The sequence below is a fragment of the Mirounga leonina genome, unplaced genomic scaffold, assembly GCF_011800145.1.
Source record: "Mirounga leonina isolate KUSES-001 unplaced genomic scaffold, KU_Mleo_1.0 Mir_201, whole genome shotgun sequence".
Lineage (NCBI taxonomy): Eukaryota > Metazoa > Chordata > Mammalia > Carnivora > Phocidae > Mirounga > Mirounga leonina.
Window position 1 is genome coordinate 12,190,581 of NW_023270504.1, and position 17,523 is coordinate 12,208,103.

The 17,523-nt window shown below is 38.5% G+C and overlaps 1 protein-coding gene across 9 annotated transcripts in view; it reads left to right on the forward strand.

The window, feature by feature from the left end:
• Positions 1-17,523, forward strand: part of ABCC9 (ATP binding cassette subfamily C member 9) — a 153,512-nt gene that overhangs the window by 5,238 nt on the left and 130,751 nt on the right. For 3 of the 9 annotated variants that reach the window (XM_035028083.1, XM_035028092.1, XM_035028085.1), the window contains exons 1-4: positions 11,680-12,054; positions 12,392-12,503; positions 15,305-15,365; positions 16,967-17,128. In XM_035028083.1, coding sequence (XP_034883974.1) covers positions 16,987-17,128 — 142 coding nt within the window. In that variant the 5' untranslated portion in view covers positions 11,680-12,054; positions 12,392-12,503; positions 15,305-15,365; positions 16,967-16,986. Of the gene's footprint in view, positions 1-10,790; positions 10,919-10,958; positions 11,259-11,487; positions 11,566-11,679; positions 12,059-12,391; positions 12,504-13,038; positions 14,226-15,304; positions 15,366-16,966; positions 17,129-17,523 lie in introns of those variants that run through there. The other 6 variants (XM_035028088.1, XM_035028086.1, XM_035028089.1 and 3 more) reach the window with 6 other exon arrangements.

Here is a 17,523-nt window from a genome sequence, read left to right on the forward strand (position 1 = left end):
ATTTGAAATAATTTCAGGTATGTGGGCGGGGCAGGGGAGAAAAAACAAATTCAATAGTAATTAAAAAATAGGACTTAAAGCAGTGGCAACACATGAATGTGGGGCACTCAGATCAGATGGGGGGCCACCATATGTCAGGTGTCCCAGAAGGTGGGGGCCGGCAGCATGGGCAGTGAAAGAATTCACCCAAGGCAGAACAGAAGAGATAGAAGTTTATTGAATACACTGCAAGGGAGTGGCAGGACAGCAAAGGAGAGACAGTGTGCGAGGAGGAGGTGGTGAGGGGCCACAGTTATGGGGCCGAGTGAGGGAGTATGGGGACTATGGATTTTCCCTTTTTTGGTAACCGTAGAAACTGTGCCTCATTGTAATTGGTCACTAGGGCCTGTGGCTATTTCAAGGTGGGTCACTTAATAAGCCTGTTTGAATTCAGCTTGGTGGTCCCTGTGGGCTCTTTAGGCCTTGCTCAAGTTTCCATTGCTCGAGCCTGTTGCCTAAAAGCGGCCTCTACAATGAGGTACTTTTTGTATTCTCTGTGACAAAGACTGTCGCTTTCTCAGGCACATAGCTAGATTGGTTTTCCCATCCTATTTACGTTAATGCATGACTGTGTGCCTAGCTTCAACCAATGGAATATATATCACTTCCGACATGGCACTTTTAGGGAGCGTGTGTGCCTTTTCCACGCTTTCTTTTCCCATCACTAACTGGATGCCTTAAATGTGGTTTCCATAGGGAAACTTTCTGGACTAGGTCTGGTCCTGCAATAGCACGCTATACACTTTTCCCTTGCAGTACCACAATTTTATTTTAAAAAGTGTTTCTTATTTATTCAATAGTTTCCTTCCTTGCTAGACCTAGAGTTCTAGAAAGACAGGAGGTATGTCTATTTGTATAGTGCTATTTTCTCCAACCACATATAAGACACATAGTAGACAGTCAAAAAGTATTTGCTGAAAGGATACGTTAATCCAAGTCTTAATACTCTGTTATAAGAAACAAGTGCTCAGTGGGGCTGGTGGAACCAAGAACATCAACCTGCTGGTTTTCAGGACTTCATTTTCACCAAGGACTAATGAATTGTACTTTCTTTGGCTTAAGACAGAGATCTTCTTTTCCCAAACGAGTCATTAAAAAAGGAAATGCACTCTTCAAAAGCCTCACATTTGCAAAAGAATAAACAATTGTTATTACGTGACTGAGCCAATGTAATCGTTAGGGCTTATCTAAATTTATTAAATGCCCTCAGGATCTGTTTCCCAGATTAGCCTCTGTGATCTGCTGTTCCAGGAACAACATCATGTGTTGTTGATTTGTTTTTTTTAAATTTTGACTCTAACCTTATGTCCTTTTATAGCATTTCCTAAGGACGTTTGCCTGTATTCACATCCTCAATAAGAGCTATTGAATATTCCGTATCAAATGCATGTGTATGATTCTGTATTTCCAGATTTATAAGACGCATAGTAATGGAGATCTAGATCTTACTTACACGCTTTTTGTTTTGAATAAACATTATGAGTATCCTTCATGCCTACAGGTGTCTTTGGAGAAACCGCTCTCTGGTTTCTACTGCTCGTCTCATGTAACTATAGCATGATTTGGAACAAAGTGCATTGCTTTAAAAACAATATACTTGACTCAAAATCCTATTTGGCTCACATCCACAAGTGTCCTCACTGATATCTATCCAAGAAACACAGCTCATTGCTCTTAACTTCTGCAGTTCTCTCCACGTGAATCTCTGTTCTCATTTTCAAAAGGCGTAAGGTAGGAAGATACCCAGGTGTCCACGAAGGTTGAGATGAGCTAGTGGGAGTAAAGGAATGATTTAAGAGATGATAGAAGACTACTTGTTTGACTAGAGTTCACTGACCTTTTCTCTATCCTCTGGGTAATCTATGTTTTGTACTTGCAGGGAGAAGAGAAGGAGTAGTAGCCACTGAGGCGGCTGCCTTCTAGGTTATCTTGATTTAGGGAGGAGTGTGAGGGCTGGAACCAGAGTTGTGCAACATGTAGAGGAAACACTGCAAATGCCACCCTGGGGGAGGTGCTATGACTGCAATTACAGAAAAAAAGGGCTGTAGCAATCAGCCTTAGATCCTCGGTGTGGCAAAAACACTGTGTTAGATCCATAACTGGGCGATGCAGGAAATGCGCTATTTGGGGAGAGTATTGAAGCAGGACAGGATTCAGAGAGGGAAAAGCATAAAAGAGATCATTTGGGCAGTTGGATGAGCAAAAGCAAGGATACAGAGGTGGTTAGCACAGGGGCTTTTATCAGAGTCGTAAGTAGGAGAGTTTGGTTGGAATAGAAGGGGTCAGTGAGGATGAGGCAAACTTTATAAGGACCTTAAATGACAGAGAAGTCATGAAAAATGTATGAGTGTGGTAGCGAAGTCTTTGGAGATGAATTTGAGGAAGATGAATATAATCTCTATGTGTAAAGGAGTTTGGGCAGAGACCAATTAAGAGGTCGATACAATAATTAATTGAGAACTAACTCTAAGGGAGAGGGGAGGCAGAGAGAAAGGAAAAGGGTAGAGGAAGTCATTGCTAAGTGTAACATAAATGATTTAATAGCTGTGAGGATGGAGGAAAAAGAATAAAAGAAAGTGGGCAATGAATTCATGATTAGTCAAGGCTTTAAATCTAAGGTACCAGTGCAATTAAATAAGGAATTAGTAGGTGGGGCTAGTTTAGGAGGGGGGAAAGAGACACAGGGAAAGAGAAGTATACTCTATTGTACTAATATAGTATACTAATATACTACAGATATTTCAATTATTATTATGCCTACAGGGCTCTAATAATAGATACTTTTTTTTTTAGAATAGAGAGTTTAGATTTTTACCAAAGTCCTAAAGAGATGGAGAAATTTTTCCTAATATTGATGTTCTGGGTTTTCTCTACTGTCCTCCAAAATTATGTCTAACCCTTATTGTAATTGTGAAGTAAACACATTGCAATTGCTTGTTTACTTATCTCTATCCTGCAGTGTTCTCTATGTTCCTCAATGGAGGCAGGGAAAATCCTTATTATATTCCCAGTACCACTGGGTTGGTGGTGGGGTGGTAAGAAATGCAATCATTATTTTTTCCATTAGTGTCTTTATCAACATAAAAGGGATCATCAAATACTTAGCTGAGAAAACAGATGTGAGGTTGAGTAAGATGCTTAGCCTAGTGCCTGGCACATAGAAATTGCTCAAATTGTCTCTCATTATTGTTGCTTTTCATGAATAGAGAAGTAAATCTTGGTGCATTCCAGCAAGGCTCATGAAGATAAGAAGGTTTTCTATTTTCCCCTTCTGGCTCCTTCTCCAGCCAAATCATCTTTGTAATTGTGCTATTACTTTCTTATTACCTAAGTTATGAGGATGACTGCTTCAGCTTTCTACTTCACAGTCTGGACAAAGAGCGAGCTGACACAATCTGCAGAAAGAAGAGAGGGCAACAGAAAGTTTGGGTTTGACTGTCTAAAGAGTGATTTCATTAGCCCGTGGATAGCTGAATAAGGAAATAAAGTTAAACTGTAATTACCTTAGACTAAGAGCTGTATTTGGCACGATGATTCAGCATCATTATCTGTATATAAAAATATTTCTGGAAGTGATCCTGGTAAACAACCAGTTGTGAAGCCAGTATCCTACCATGTTTCTCAAACTGGGATATGTGCATTGGACACTTGATAGAACAGAGTAATCATGAAGCATATTCCTAGTGTGCTGATTTTACTTGGATGTTTGGGAAGATACACTTCTTTTCACTGAAGTCAACTTGCATATATTATTTGGTCATTCAACAAAAATTTATTGCATTCAAGCAGAATGTCAGATGTTAGGAAATACTGATTTAGAAAATGGATTTGGGGGGCACCTGGGTGGCTCAGTTAAGTGTCTGTCTTCAGCTCAGGCCATGATCCTGGGGGCCTGGGATCGAGCCCCACATCAGGCTCCCTGCTCAACAGGGAGTCTGCTTTTCCCTCTCCCTCTGCCCCTACCCCCCACCCCCACTTGTGCTCTCTCTCTGTCTCAAATAAATAAATTAAAATCTTTAAAAAAAGAAAGAAAATGGTTTTGGTGGTAGTATTGGGTTCATCAGGTAAAGTGTAAGATTCACATGCATTTTTAAGTTGAAACATAAGACAACAAGAAATTTTGATTTTGAGGTGGGTTCCTTTGGATGAAACTGCCATGTCCTTGAAGGTATACATTCACTCTTCTCGAGTGCTTACGGTGACTCCTGGGAAGAGCTGGGGAGGTAAGCATGGAAAGCTGTAGAAGCGTGAGAGCAACATGCCGTGAGGTGCATCACCAAGCAGACACAGCAGTCCAGCATTCCTACTCTGCCCATGAGCTGCCATTCTTGTGAAAGCTTGGCAGCCTTCAGGAGGTAGATATTGTCTTCATTGAAATTAGATTCAGTTCCTGGCCCAAAGAATCCTCTTTGCTTGTGGCCCCTGAACGCTGGTGGTGCAAGAATGATTTTTCTCTTTGTTACAAGTTCAATTAGAAAGTTGGAAAGGACTGGAGAAATATCTTTTTACCCTTCTGCACCCTGTACCCTGAAAATAATGCCTTGTTAGATATACAGAAGAATAATGATAGTTTTAAAACACCCTTTATTTGACTTTGGAAACTCTATGTAACATATGTGGTACAGCTAGGCACATGCACACAGAATACACATCTGGGGGTTTTATATATACCTAGATGAATCCAGAGAAGTATTAAAATTAGACATATTTAACTATGCTCTCTAAGATTTAATCAGACATAACTATATAACATCAATAAGAAATTACTTCTAGAATTCTGCCTACTAAATTCTTAAACATTTAAACATATTAAAGAGGTCAGTTTTAATAAAAATAACCGATTACAGAGTTCACAAAAGGAAAACAATTATGTGACCTTTAATGCTAATTAATTTAGTGTAACAGCTCTGGATGTCTGTTTAAAGGATTATATAGGAAATACATACAACTAGGGGCGCCTAGGTGGCTCAGTCGGTTGAGCGTCTTCCTTCGGCTCGGGTCATGATCCCAGGGTCCTGGGATCAAGCCCCGCATCAGGCTCTCTGCTTGGTGGGGAGCCTGCTTCTCCCTCTCTCTCTGCCTGCCGTTCTGCCTACTTGTGTTCTCTCTCTGTCAAATAAATAAATAAAATCTTTAAAAAAAAAGGAAATGCATACAACTAGTGTATCAGATATTAATAGATTTCTTTAAAAATTTGTAAAGAAGTTTACTTTTTTGAGTCATGTAATTAATATCCTTGAAATGTTTACAATATTAATCTGATCAGCTATTTACATTTACTCCCAATGTAAATAATGTAATCAAAATTGTTATAATACTCAAATTAGCAAGATCTAAACTTATTTTTTTTTATTATGTGTTAGAATCAAAATAGTTTCGGGCGCCTGGGTGGCTCAGTCAGTTAAGCATCTGCCTTTGGCTCAGGTCATGATCCCAGGGTTCTGGGATCGAGCCCCATGTCAGACTCCCAGCTCAGTGGGGAGTCTGCTTCTCTCTCTCTCCCTCTCCCTCTCCCCCTGCTTATGCTCTCTCTGGCTCACTCTCTCTCTCAAATGAATAAATAAAATCTTAAAAAAAAGAAGCAAAAATAGTTTTACTTCTTTCAATTTGAAAAAAATAAAAATGTATAATTTCCTCAAGTATTTCATTTAACTAATGACAAAAGTATGAATCACTAACTGTGGAGATATTTAGATTTACCAAAAGTCCTGTCTTTACTAAATTTGAACAATGTTGGGACCAGCCCAGTCCCTTTTATTTTACAAATAAAGACTTGAAGTCCTTGTCCCATTCTCGATCTACATTATTTTTAATGCTTGATATCATTTACATAATTTTTGTTTGTTTCACCACATCCATGTTGAATCTGCACCAAGATATAAACAGTGGATTTAGATTTGCCTGCCCAATTCAAAAAACCCAATGCTCTGGAAGTTAATATTACTGAGATTACATTGTATCTTTCACATTGCCTACAGAGTGATCTTTTAAAAGCAAGAATTATTAGGGGTGCCTGGCTGGCTCAGTTGGTGGCACATGAGACTCTTGATTTTTGGGATTGTGAGTTTGAGCCCTATGTTCGGTGTAGAGATTACTTAAAAATAATATATATTATATGTCATATAATATATATTTTATATATATATAAAAGCAAGGCTCATAGCTTCTCGTGCTTGCTTACAAAACCTAGGAAGAAGCTCCATATTGTTTACCTTGAAATATATCCCAATCACAAACCAGTCTCCTCCAATCCTTCTAGCTCACTGTATTTTTATTTACACTACATTAAGCTACTTAGAGTTCAAGCATGCAAGATCTGACCAGCTTCTATGAATCCACACATGCTGTTCTTACTGCTTGGAAGACTTTTTGAGCCTCCTTTGTCCCCATCTCTGACTGGTAATGGAAAAATTCTATATCTTGGCTGCTGCTAGTCACATGGCAGTATATATATTGTCAAAACTCATAGAACTGTTAGATTTTACTGTATGTAAACTTTACAAATAAATTCTACTTTAAAAAATCTGAATAATCTCCATGTACTTGGGAATTAAGACATTTCTAAATAACTAATCAGTCAAAGAAGTTTCAAAGAAAATTAGAAAATACAAAGTGAATGGTACCAAAATTATTTTTAAGCTAAATAAAGTTGACAAATATTTGGCAAAACTGATCAATAAGAAACAAGAGAGAAAATGTAAAAGACCAATATTAGGAATGAAGAAAAGGATATCAGTAAAGATCCTATAGACATCAAAAGGATACTAAGGAAATATTATGAACAACTCTGGGCCAAGACATTAAAACAAGTACAAATTCCTTGAAAAAGCACAGCTTCTATAAACTGACACAGGAAGAAATAGAATATCTGAGTACCAACATATCTAGTAAAGAAATAAAGTTCTTAAATAAAAGTCCTTCTACAAGGAAAACTCCAGGCCCACAAGGCTTCTACTTTAAATCTATTAAAAATTTGAGGAAGAAACAATAATTTTACAAAATCCTTTCAGAAAACAGAGAAGGAAATACTTCAAAATTCATTTTATAAGGCCAGCAAAACCCTGATATCAAAATATTGCCCAAATAGACAAATAAAACTCCCCCAAAACCCAAAAACCAAAGAAAGGAAAACTATAGATTAATGTCCCTCATTAAAATAGATGCAAAATTTCTAAATAAGATATTAGTAAATTGAATTCAGGAATATATAAAAATTGAATTCAGACAAACCAGATCTGTAGTGATAAACCTCAGATCAGTGGTTACTGTAGATGATGATGGTGAGATTGACTGGTCACAGGCACAAGAGAACTTCCTGGGGAGATACAAATATTCTATGTCTTTTGGGGGTCATGGTTATATCAAAACATTTTAGATTTTACATGTATAATGGATTGTTTTTATTTTAAGAAAATTATACTTAAAGTTGATTTTAAAATATAATGTACATATTTCTAATGAAAACAAAGATGTTTGTCTTCTTTTTTAATTTCATACCATTCTGGAATTTGGAGTTGATAAAATTAGAATATAAATAAGCTATAAGTATTTGAAAATGGGAAGTAAGTTGTCTTAGTCAGTTTGGGTTGCTGTAACAAATTACCCAGGTAGTAATTTGTTGACTAGGTGGTTTTAACAACAAACATTTATCTGTCACAGTTCTGGAGGCTGGGAAGTCTAACATCAAAGTACCAACAGATTTGGTTCTTGCTGAAGGCCGCTGTCCTGGTTTGCTGATATCTGTCTTCTCACTCTGTCCTCACATAATGGAGAGCAGAGAGAGCAAACTCTAGTCTCTTTCTCTTCTCATAAGGTCACTAATACCATCATGGCCTCATCTAAATATAATTACCTCTCACAGGCCCCACCTGCTAATACCATCCCAAGGGGGGTTAGTTTTAACATGTAAGATTTAGAGGGAACACAAACATGCACTCCATAATACAAGTGCAACACTATTTGTAGATAAAATCATATTTTTTGGACAGTCAAGGTAACATGGCAAAACAGTCAAGGTAACATGGCAAAACAATACTAAGATTATTGAGAAAGCTTAACAAAATGGTTATATATAAGATAAATACATATCAGAATATATAAACAAATATCAGTACAAAATATGAAAACAAAAATATAAAATTTATGATTGATCATTATAAGAAATGCACAGATTTATATAAATTTGATAGTAAGATAAAAAGGAGGCGTAAGTAAATAGGAAACTATCTTTCTGGATAGAAGGAACACTAAAAATATGATTTTTTTGTAAATTACTTCCTAAATTTAATGAAATTCCAATAAAATGCCCAACAGAGAATAGCTAAGAAAATTTTGTAAAGAGTACAAATGGGACTGGTCCTCCCAGAGTTAAAAATATAGTTTAAAGCTATAATAATAAAATTCATCTGATCACAGTAATATAGTAAAAAAAAAAAATTATAAAAAAGATCCATTAAATGTGGCTCCTGGGTGTTTCAGTTGGTTAAGCATCCAACTCCTGATTTCTGCTCAGGTCATGATCTCAGGGTTCTGAGATCGAGCTCCAAGTTGGGCTCTGCACTGAGTGTGGAGGCTGGTTAAGATTCTCTCTCTTCCTCCCCCTCCCCAACCTCCCCCCCCACTCTCTCTCTCTCTCAAAAAAAAAAGAAAAGAAAAGATCCATTAAACAAAATAGTTAGCTCAGAAACAGATCTTTTATAAAATAATGATAAGTATACAACAAAGATGGTATTACACATCAGGACAGAGGAAAAAAGATTATTCAGTAAATGGTGTAACAAAGAAAATGTTAAGTTCTCATCTCATGGTATATGCCAAAATAAATTCTAGAACAGCATAAAATATAAAAAGCCCTTTCTTTTTTTCTTTTTTTCATTTAAATTCAATTAATTAACATATAATGTATTATTGGTTTCTGAGGTAGAGGTCAGTGATTCGTCAGTCTTTCATAATACCCAGTGCTCATCACATTACGTGCCCCCCTTAATGTCTATCACCCAATTACCCCATCCCCCACCGACCTCGCCTCCAGCAACTCTCAGTTTGTTTCCTGTGATTAGGAGTCTCTTATGGTTTGTCTCCCTCTCTGATTTCATCTTGTTTTACTTAATAAAAACCCTTTATATTTGTTTAAAGGTTAGTATTTATTAACTAAAGCATTGGAATACAATGTACTAGTAAAAGACACCAAATTTGCCTAAGTAAACTTTATCTTAGAAGAAAGCTCCAGGAAGGCAAAGATCCTGGAGTTCTGACTCATCACTAACCTCTGTGATCTACAGGAGATCTAGCCAGTGTGTGTGTTCAAATAAATCCTTTCAGGATGTATGAAAACAACTGTTTCTATTTTTTGTAAAAGCAGCACCACTATCGTTTTCTTAAATGACAAACTGGGAAAAATATTTGTCATGTATATGTAAAGATTAATATCCTCTTATTAAAAGTTCATGCAAATCGTAAGAAACTTCATTAATACCCATTAGATGGACCCATATATGGACAAGCTATTCACAACAGAGGGAATACAAAGATTAATGAACATTTGGAAAAAGTTAATATGAATAACAAAGGATTGCATGTTATCTGTCAAATTACAGGATTTTTAAAAATAAATATGTATATTCAATGCTGGTTTGGGTGTAAGTGTAATAGGTCAGCTCATACGGTTTGGGGGGAGTTAACACAAACCTTTTAGAAAAGTAATTTTGCATTCTAAATCCACAGCCTTAAAAATACTACTTTTGACCCTGCAATTACTTTTCAGAAAATGAACCTTAAAAAAATTATCTGCTGCAAAGAAAGAAGAAACTTTATTTTAAAAGTTCATCATAGGATTAAATACGGTAGTGAAAAATCGGTAACTATATGTCCAACAGTAGGAGAATGGATTTTAAATTATGATAGCCACACAATGCATTATGCAGCCATTTAAATGATTTCTATAAAGATTTTAAAATTCCATCAGAAAATAATTGTTTTAAAAGGTACTGTGAGGAGATAATTTATTTTGTGATTGCCAACAATATTAAATATGCATAGAAAAAATAGTAACCATGGCATACATATTACCTTTTACTGAAAGGGCAGGCACTCAGCACTTTAAAGGGATCCTCCCATTTACCCTCACATCAAGACTATGAAGATATATATATATATATATATATCTTTATTTTATATATATATATATACACAATATAATATGCATATGTTTATATTATATATATATATTTTTTATTTTTCCCCATTGAACAGGTGAGGAAACTAATACACAGGGTGATAAGTAATTTGCCCGAAGTGTTTGAGTTGAGTGAGGTAGTAGGGTTTGATAGCAGGTTAGCTCTTGCGTCCATGCTTTTACTCCCTGTTAAAATGCAATGAAGTGTTTTCAGTTTTACAGGTTTGGGGGTCCACTTGTCTCCCTTATACTTTTCAATAATTTCCAAAGTTTCTACAAAGCATAACTTGTACTCATTATAAACCATCTCAATAATAGTAATATATATTTTTTAAATCCCAAAGTCAACCTGATTTTCTGTAGTAACGCTCAGATTTATATCTGGGGATTATCTGCACCCCCCATTTCCAGGTGTCTGGGGAGCCCCAGATCCCCCTTCCCGCTTGTTCACCGGGTCTTCCCGCGTCCCACCCCCACTACCCGGATCCCCGTTCTGGAAGCACGCTTTCTCTGTGCGCCTGCGTCGTGGCAGACAGCTCCAGGGTGCAGCTGGCAAACTTTCAAGCGCCGTGGGACCAGATTCTTCGGGACCCTCCCAGATGTCGCCCCGCGAGGCCCCGCAGACCCCTAGCGGCCGAGGGTTCAAGCTTCAGTCGCCGGCGGAGGCCCGGCACTCGCGCGGGAACGCAGCGACCCTTTCCGAGAGTGAGGCGCCCGCGGGAAATCCCCGGGGCTCGCAGGGCGCGGGTCGGCCTCTGCCCATCAAGTCGCAGAGGCCGGGAGGCCGCCGGGGTTCAGGGTGCAGGTCCGGGAACCAGCTCCGGGTCCCCGCGCTCCTGAAGCGGTGCCCCGGGGCGGTCGCGCGCGGCGCCCCGGAGGCACCAGCCCGCCTGCCGACCATTCTTTAATGGATTAGGACAATTGCTGAAAACAGTGATTATTTCAAGCTGCTGAGCACTGGCCCCCGAGAAAACCGAGTGTTAATTAAAGAGGGTTGCCCGGGGACAAAATTTACGGCTTGGGTCCTGGGGACAGTTATTTTGGGGTGAGTGTATTTTAAACCGGTTATGTCCTTGACAATTAATTCTCTCTCTGGTCGGGAGCAAGAGTGTGTGTGTGTTGGGGGGGGGACTGTTTGTGCAGATGTGGGAGTCGAAGTCCCACTTTCGGGGAGCCAGGGTAGGGGTCGCCCTTCGGAAGCGCGGCGACTGGTCCTGAGGAGTAACCAAGTTTTCCGGGTCGCTGGGGCAAGTATGCGATTTGAGCCCGCCTCTCTCCTGTGAGCCATTCGCACGCGCCCATACAGCCTGGCAGCGGTGTCCTCTCCCTGGAACGAGCCCTTCGTGTCCCAGGTCCGCTTGGGGGGAAAACGGTGAACTCCCCAGATCCGCTTCCTTTTGTGGTTAATAAAAGGGCGCTTGTAGAGCCTGGGGGGGAAAAATTTGCAAGTGCAAGTGAGTACCTTGCGTGTTTTGACGTCTGAAAACCTGACTCCAGAGAATCATTGAATCCTACGTTGCAAGTTTCAGTGTTTAATGAAGTTTAGGGGATGCGTATTACTTGTGTTTGTAAAATCTTTGCAACGCGCACCCCAAGTTGGTCGCCCCAGTACCGAAAGCAAGGCCGAGCGGGGGTGGGGAGGGTCTCCAGTCCCAGGCGCTGCTGCACTCGGGGCTTCTGCCCAGTTTCCTGCCTCGGAGTTGTCGTGTCCGCCCCAGCTCGGAGCAGTTTGTGCAATTTAGAAACCCGATAGGAGGCAGCAGCTGATCTCCCACCACCCTAAAAATAATCCGCTCCGGCGCCCTGCTTGCTTCGGCTAGGGGAGGAAAACTGCCTTCGGAGTAAGTGAGTCCGTATTTTTTACATAAATATGACTTAAACATTTTAAGAGTAACTGTAAACTGTCGATTTCGGCAACCAAAAGGCGCCCGCGCACTCTCGCAGCGCTGCCTTCAGGGTAGCTATTTCTAGGATGAAGGCACCGGGCCCCAGCCGGAGAAGAGAGGGCGTGGGGATCAGGTTTCCAGCTTTACTTACAAAACTCTGCCGGCTCCTACTTAAAACCGGCCGGGAATAATGCAAGGAGTTATTACCAATTTTTTTCTCTTAGACAATCTCCTGTATTGTTCATGAAGTAGTTTTGTGTCTGCTTAATTTTTGTTACTCTTTACTTTTTAGGAGTTCTGCGTCTGGGTTTGAAACTGACAATTAAGACAGTGTAGGAAGCTGGTGTTTTGAAGGTAGTGCAAGTGCACGAGTAGGGGGTTGAAGCATCAAGCGACCGCCCAAGGTATTTATTTTTTGCTTGTTTGTTCAATTTGGGATTAAAAAAATATCCTATCGGCGTGTCTGAATCTTATCTGTTGAGTACTATTTCCTTTAGTGTGCCATAGAACTTCAACGGGTGCATTGAGATCAGACACTAGATCAGAAGTCAGTGGTCATTTTTGCTAGTGATTTTCCTACTTGGATCTGTCATTCATAGATAGACAGGGAAATAGACATCTTTTGCTTCCTATTTTGTGAATCACAGACTGAATGAAAAATTTCAAAGAAGTTATTACATGTGTTTCTTAAGTGATCTATTCCTGAAAATTCCCTAGATAATGGTAATGCGTTTACAATGTTATGTTTCTCTCTTATAACATATTGTTAATCTCAAATAACTAAAGAGTTACTTTGTATGTAAGAATGAAAGTTTTTAGAGTGCTTTTAGCATGTTTTCTTCAGGTGTTTCTAGCATGTTTAAGTTCTCGGAGGTTGCTAATTCATTAGAGCCGACACTTTCTTCTGTATGAGCAGGAAAGAGTGCTAGTTTTTACTTTAGCCTTCAACCAAATCTAAATTTTATAACTCTTGAGGGTGTGGAACTTTCTATAATGCATTTCAAAGAATAAAATACTGAGGGTGTGATTTTTGCCATGAAACCTTACGTTTGGGCATCAAGGATTATTTTCCTTCTATGCTTTCTGCTTTGCAGACCATCCCTATAATCAAAGTTTCACTTTTGACATTTGTCTTTAAGGTTCATTCAGTCAAGTTCTTCAACCCTGTCTGCTGTCCTAAACTTACTTGATCATCTTTCAGTGAGTTTATGCCTGTGGGAAGAAAAGTGTCATGTCTTCCTATCTGGCTTCTTTTCCCTCTCCCTCCTCCTGGATGCTTGGGCCTCTGTCAGTGCTTAGTTGAAGGAGACAGCTCCAGAAGGGGCCTGGCTCAGGGGCATCACGTGACAGAGTTTAGCCAGCTAGAGCAACAATTTATACTGTTCCCAAAACGTCTCTAACTTAATCATGGTTCTGGGAAGGAAACCCTGAATGACAATAGGAGATTTAAAAATTAATTGAAAGTCCTGATTGAATAAAATGCCTTTGGCAAACACGATAATTATCAGCATAGCTACAAATTTACTCCTTCCCTCTTTTTGCCCATGTTGAGTTGTAAGACGGGCTGACTGTTAGAATGTGCCACATGTGTACTCTAGGTTTGGAGAAAGAAGCTAAGGGCAGAGGGAAAAGGATGGAGGAAGAGGAGACAGAAACAAAGACCCGAGAGATGCAGTGAGAGGTAGTGAACAGGTTGGGAGCCCTAGGGCATTTGAGGTTAGAGATTATGGTAGAAGAAAGGAATCATTCTAAAGCTTTCAGTTTACTGATCTGAAGTATACACCTTAGTATGATTATGTCATTGTGTTATTTCCCTGTCTGGTAGATCATAACCTTTATACCAAGAGCTACTGGGATTAGTGTAGTCGGATTTATATGGTCTAAGACCTCGGGTACTGTTTGTCATCTGCATTCTTGGATTCCTAGTGCCTAGCATATGGTCAGCATCAATACGTATTTTTACACTTAATGAATGGCCTAGAATCCCAGACATCAAGTACGTGGCTGGAAATGCTCTTTGACTTCTGCAGGTTGCTGTAGTTCTCTGATATTTTCTTTCCACCGTTATACACATTTATCCAGAGGTTACTTGATTGGTACATTTGAGGATTGATTAACCATACCAGGTAGGCAATGCTTATTATAGCTAATGAAGTATATGTTTTGCAAATCCAGATTATACTTTAGTATCTGGCTCAGTGATAATGATTAAATATCTATCTTATCTATCTATATATAAATGTGGCCAATTGGAATATTATCATTTTGGATAAAATTATAAAACTGGCAAAAGTAAAAATTATTTTCTGGTTCATTTTAGGAAACAGTTTATACATGTCTTTCAGTAAGAGTGGGTTCAAGTTTCTTTTTGTCATTTCTACTCAATAAAAGAGATAGTCTAAAAGATAAAAGAAAGTCTTAGAAATTCCGTTACTAGCTATTATTTTTCAGTTTGTTTTTTTTTTCTTTTTTTCCCCATTTTATTGATGTACATCGCTGTATAAGTTTAAAGTGTACAGCATGATGGTTTGATTTAGATGTATTGTAATATGATTACCACACTAGGTTTAGTTAAGATCCATCACTTCATATACCTATGGTACATAATACAAAACTTCCATTTTACTGTTACTTAAAAAATCTCAAGCCCATTTTGATTATCTTATGAGGCTTGGAGCCTTAATAGTTGTTAAGAATTTGCCAAGTATATACCCTCATCTTGAGTTTTTTTTAATATGATTTTTTAAATGAGAAAAGGTCTCAACTGGAGATCATATCAATGATCAGTAAAAGGGCTTACTGGAAACAATGTGTGAGAGGAATTCCATATAAGAATTTACAGATTGTAAACACAGGTTTTTTAACTAGTTGTTCTATTCATATAATGCTTTATAAAACTTTTGCTTGAAGATGAACCATGAGAGACGATGGACTCTGAAAAACAAACAGGGTTCTAGAGGGGAGGGGGGTGGGAGGATGGGTTAGCCTGGTGGTGGGTATTGAGGAGGGCACATTCTGCATGGAGCACTGGGTGTTATGCACAAACAATGAATCATGGAACACTTCATCTAAAACTAATGATGTAATGTATGGGGATTAACATAAGAATAAAAAAAACACAAAACTTTTGCTTGAAATTTGGTTTCTCCAATAGCTTACCTACAGTTGCCAATCTTTCCTGTATAACACTGGTTTTTTTTTCTAGGGAAAAATACTGTTCGTGACCATTGCTAAATCATTTCTCAATGAAAGGGAAGAGAGAAAAGGTACTAGTTTACTTATTTATACCTTTACCAACCTTTAATAATCTAACTCAGAATCCAGTGTGAAATAATGTGGAAAAGAGACCAAGTGCAGTGAGGTTAAAGTCTTAAACTGCTACGTCTTTTAATGACAATAGATAAAGATGTTTTTTAAAAAATAGGTTGGAGGCTGCATGCTGCAGGGGGAGAAACATAGTTTAAGTCAGACACGTGGGTGTGGATCACCGCTACCCTACTGGTTGGCAAGTTACTGAACCTCAGAATGCTCTCCTGTAAAATACAGATAACTAACATTGCATGGCTATTCTAAAGACTAAAGATAGGGGCGCCTGGGTGGCTCAGTTGGTTAAGCGACTGCGGCTCAGGTCATGATCCTGGAGTCCCGGGATCGAGTCCCGCATCGAGTCCCGCATCGAGTCCCGCATCGAGTCCCGCATCGGGCTCCCTGCTCGGCAGGGAGTCTGCCTCTCTCTCTGACCCTCCCCCCTCTCATGCTCTCTATCTCATTCTCTCTCTCAAATAAATAAATAAATAAATCTTTAAAAATAAATAAATAAAAATAAAGACTAAAGATAGTGTATGCAAAGTGCCCAGAATTTGGCAGGTAGTAGGTAAATAGGTGGCATAATAAAAGAATTTTTCAGAAGGCTAAAACTCTTGAGAATTTCACAGTGGTATTTGATGCAGACCCTTGCTCTTATATCATCTGTCTCAGGGCGGCAACAAGAGAAATGCATTTAAAATGTGAGTTGGAGTGTGTTACTCCTCTGATCAACCCCCCCTCACCCCCCGCCACCCAGTGATTCCATTTCACTGAGTAGAAGCCAAAATCCCAACAATGGCTAGCAAAACCCTGGGTTACCTTGTCCTCAGCTTCCTCTCCAAATTTGCCTACTACTCTAATGTAATATTGATTTCCAATTAAAAAACATTTTTTTTTTTGTTTCGAAACTTGATTAGGGTGCATTTCATGTAAGAATATTCTCTGAATGCGGGACTTGAGTAATTTCATTAAATTATCATTTGAGTTATATTTAATTTATCTGAAGCACTTGATTTTAATAGTCTTCAGAGAAAGGCTGATTGCTGTTTGCCACCACATTGGCTTCTGTGTATTAGTATTCCTTTGTACAGTTAACAAAAAGTGGTGGTAAATTTTGTCCAGCTTAAGTTATTTGCTAATGCATTTTCAGTGAGAAAGGATGAGAAAGGATTTGATATTACATTATCTTGTAGTATCAATCAGTAGTTTCATTTTTTCTTTCTTTTTCTTGATATATCACCATTTTTGTTCCGTGAAATCATTTTAGTCACACACACACTTCGTTAAGGTACTATCATTGGTAGATATTAGTAATTATATATATTTCCAAATTAAAATAAAATATTTTTCTCTGGAAAAAAAGGTTCTAAAGGAAGTGATTTATAGAATGTATAAGGCCTTTATAAGAAACTCTTAAATGACTTTGGCATACAGTTTCCTATTTCCTCAATTGCAAAAATAAAGGGGGTTAATTTTATAATAAAACCTCCTCCTTAGGGCTCTGAGTGTATGAAAGGGAATTTAATAACGAGAGCCTCTTTCTCTTGTCTCTTCCTTTTAGAGTAAGTGATACAAGAAGAAATGAGCCTTTCATTCTGTGGTAACAACATTTCTTCATATAATATCTATGATGGTGTGTTACAAAACCCCTGCTTTGTGGATGCCCTCAACCTGGTCCCTCATGTCTTCCTGTTGTTCATCACTTTTCCAATATTGTTTATTGGTAAGTGATCTATTCTCCTATATTTCCTCACCTAATATTCATTTTAAGCCTTATTAATGGTTGAGATTTGGTATAACGTTGACCTAATTTTCCCAACATGAGAACTGATTTGTATATCTGTGAGAAAAGGACAAGCAAGTTTTTTGTGCTTCCCAATTATTTATGTCTTGGCATATGATATTTTGTAGATAAAATAGAAGTCACATGTCTCCTTAGAAATGGACTTCAAGTAGCAGCAGCAGTGTTTTGAAAAGAGGGAGAGAGAATTATGTGGGATAGATCTAAAGCCTTTGCTGAGCACTTGTTTTGTGGTGGTGAAGAGAATGGGAAATGGGTAAAACATAGTACTTGCTTGGAATAGTCACTGGAACTGTCCAGTGAAGCAGATGTATCGA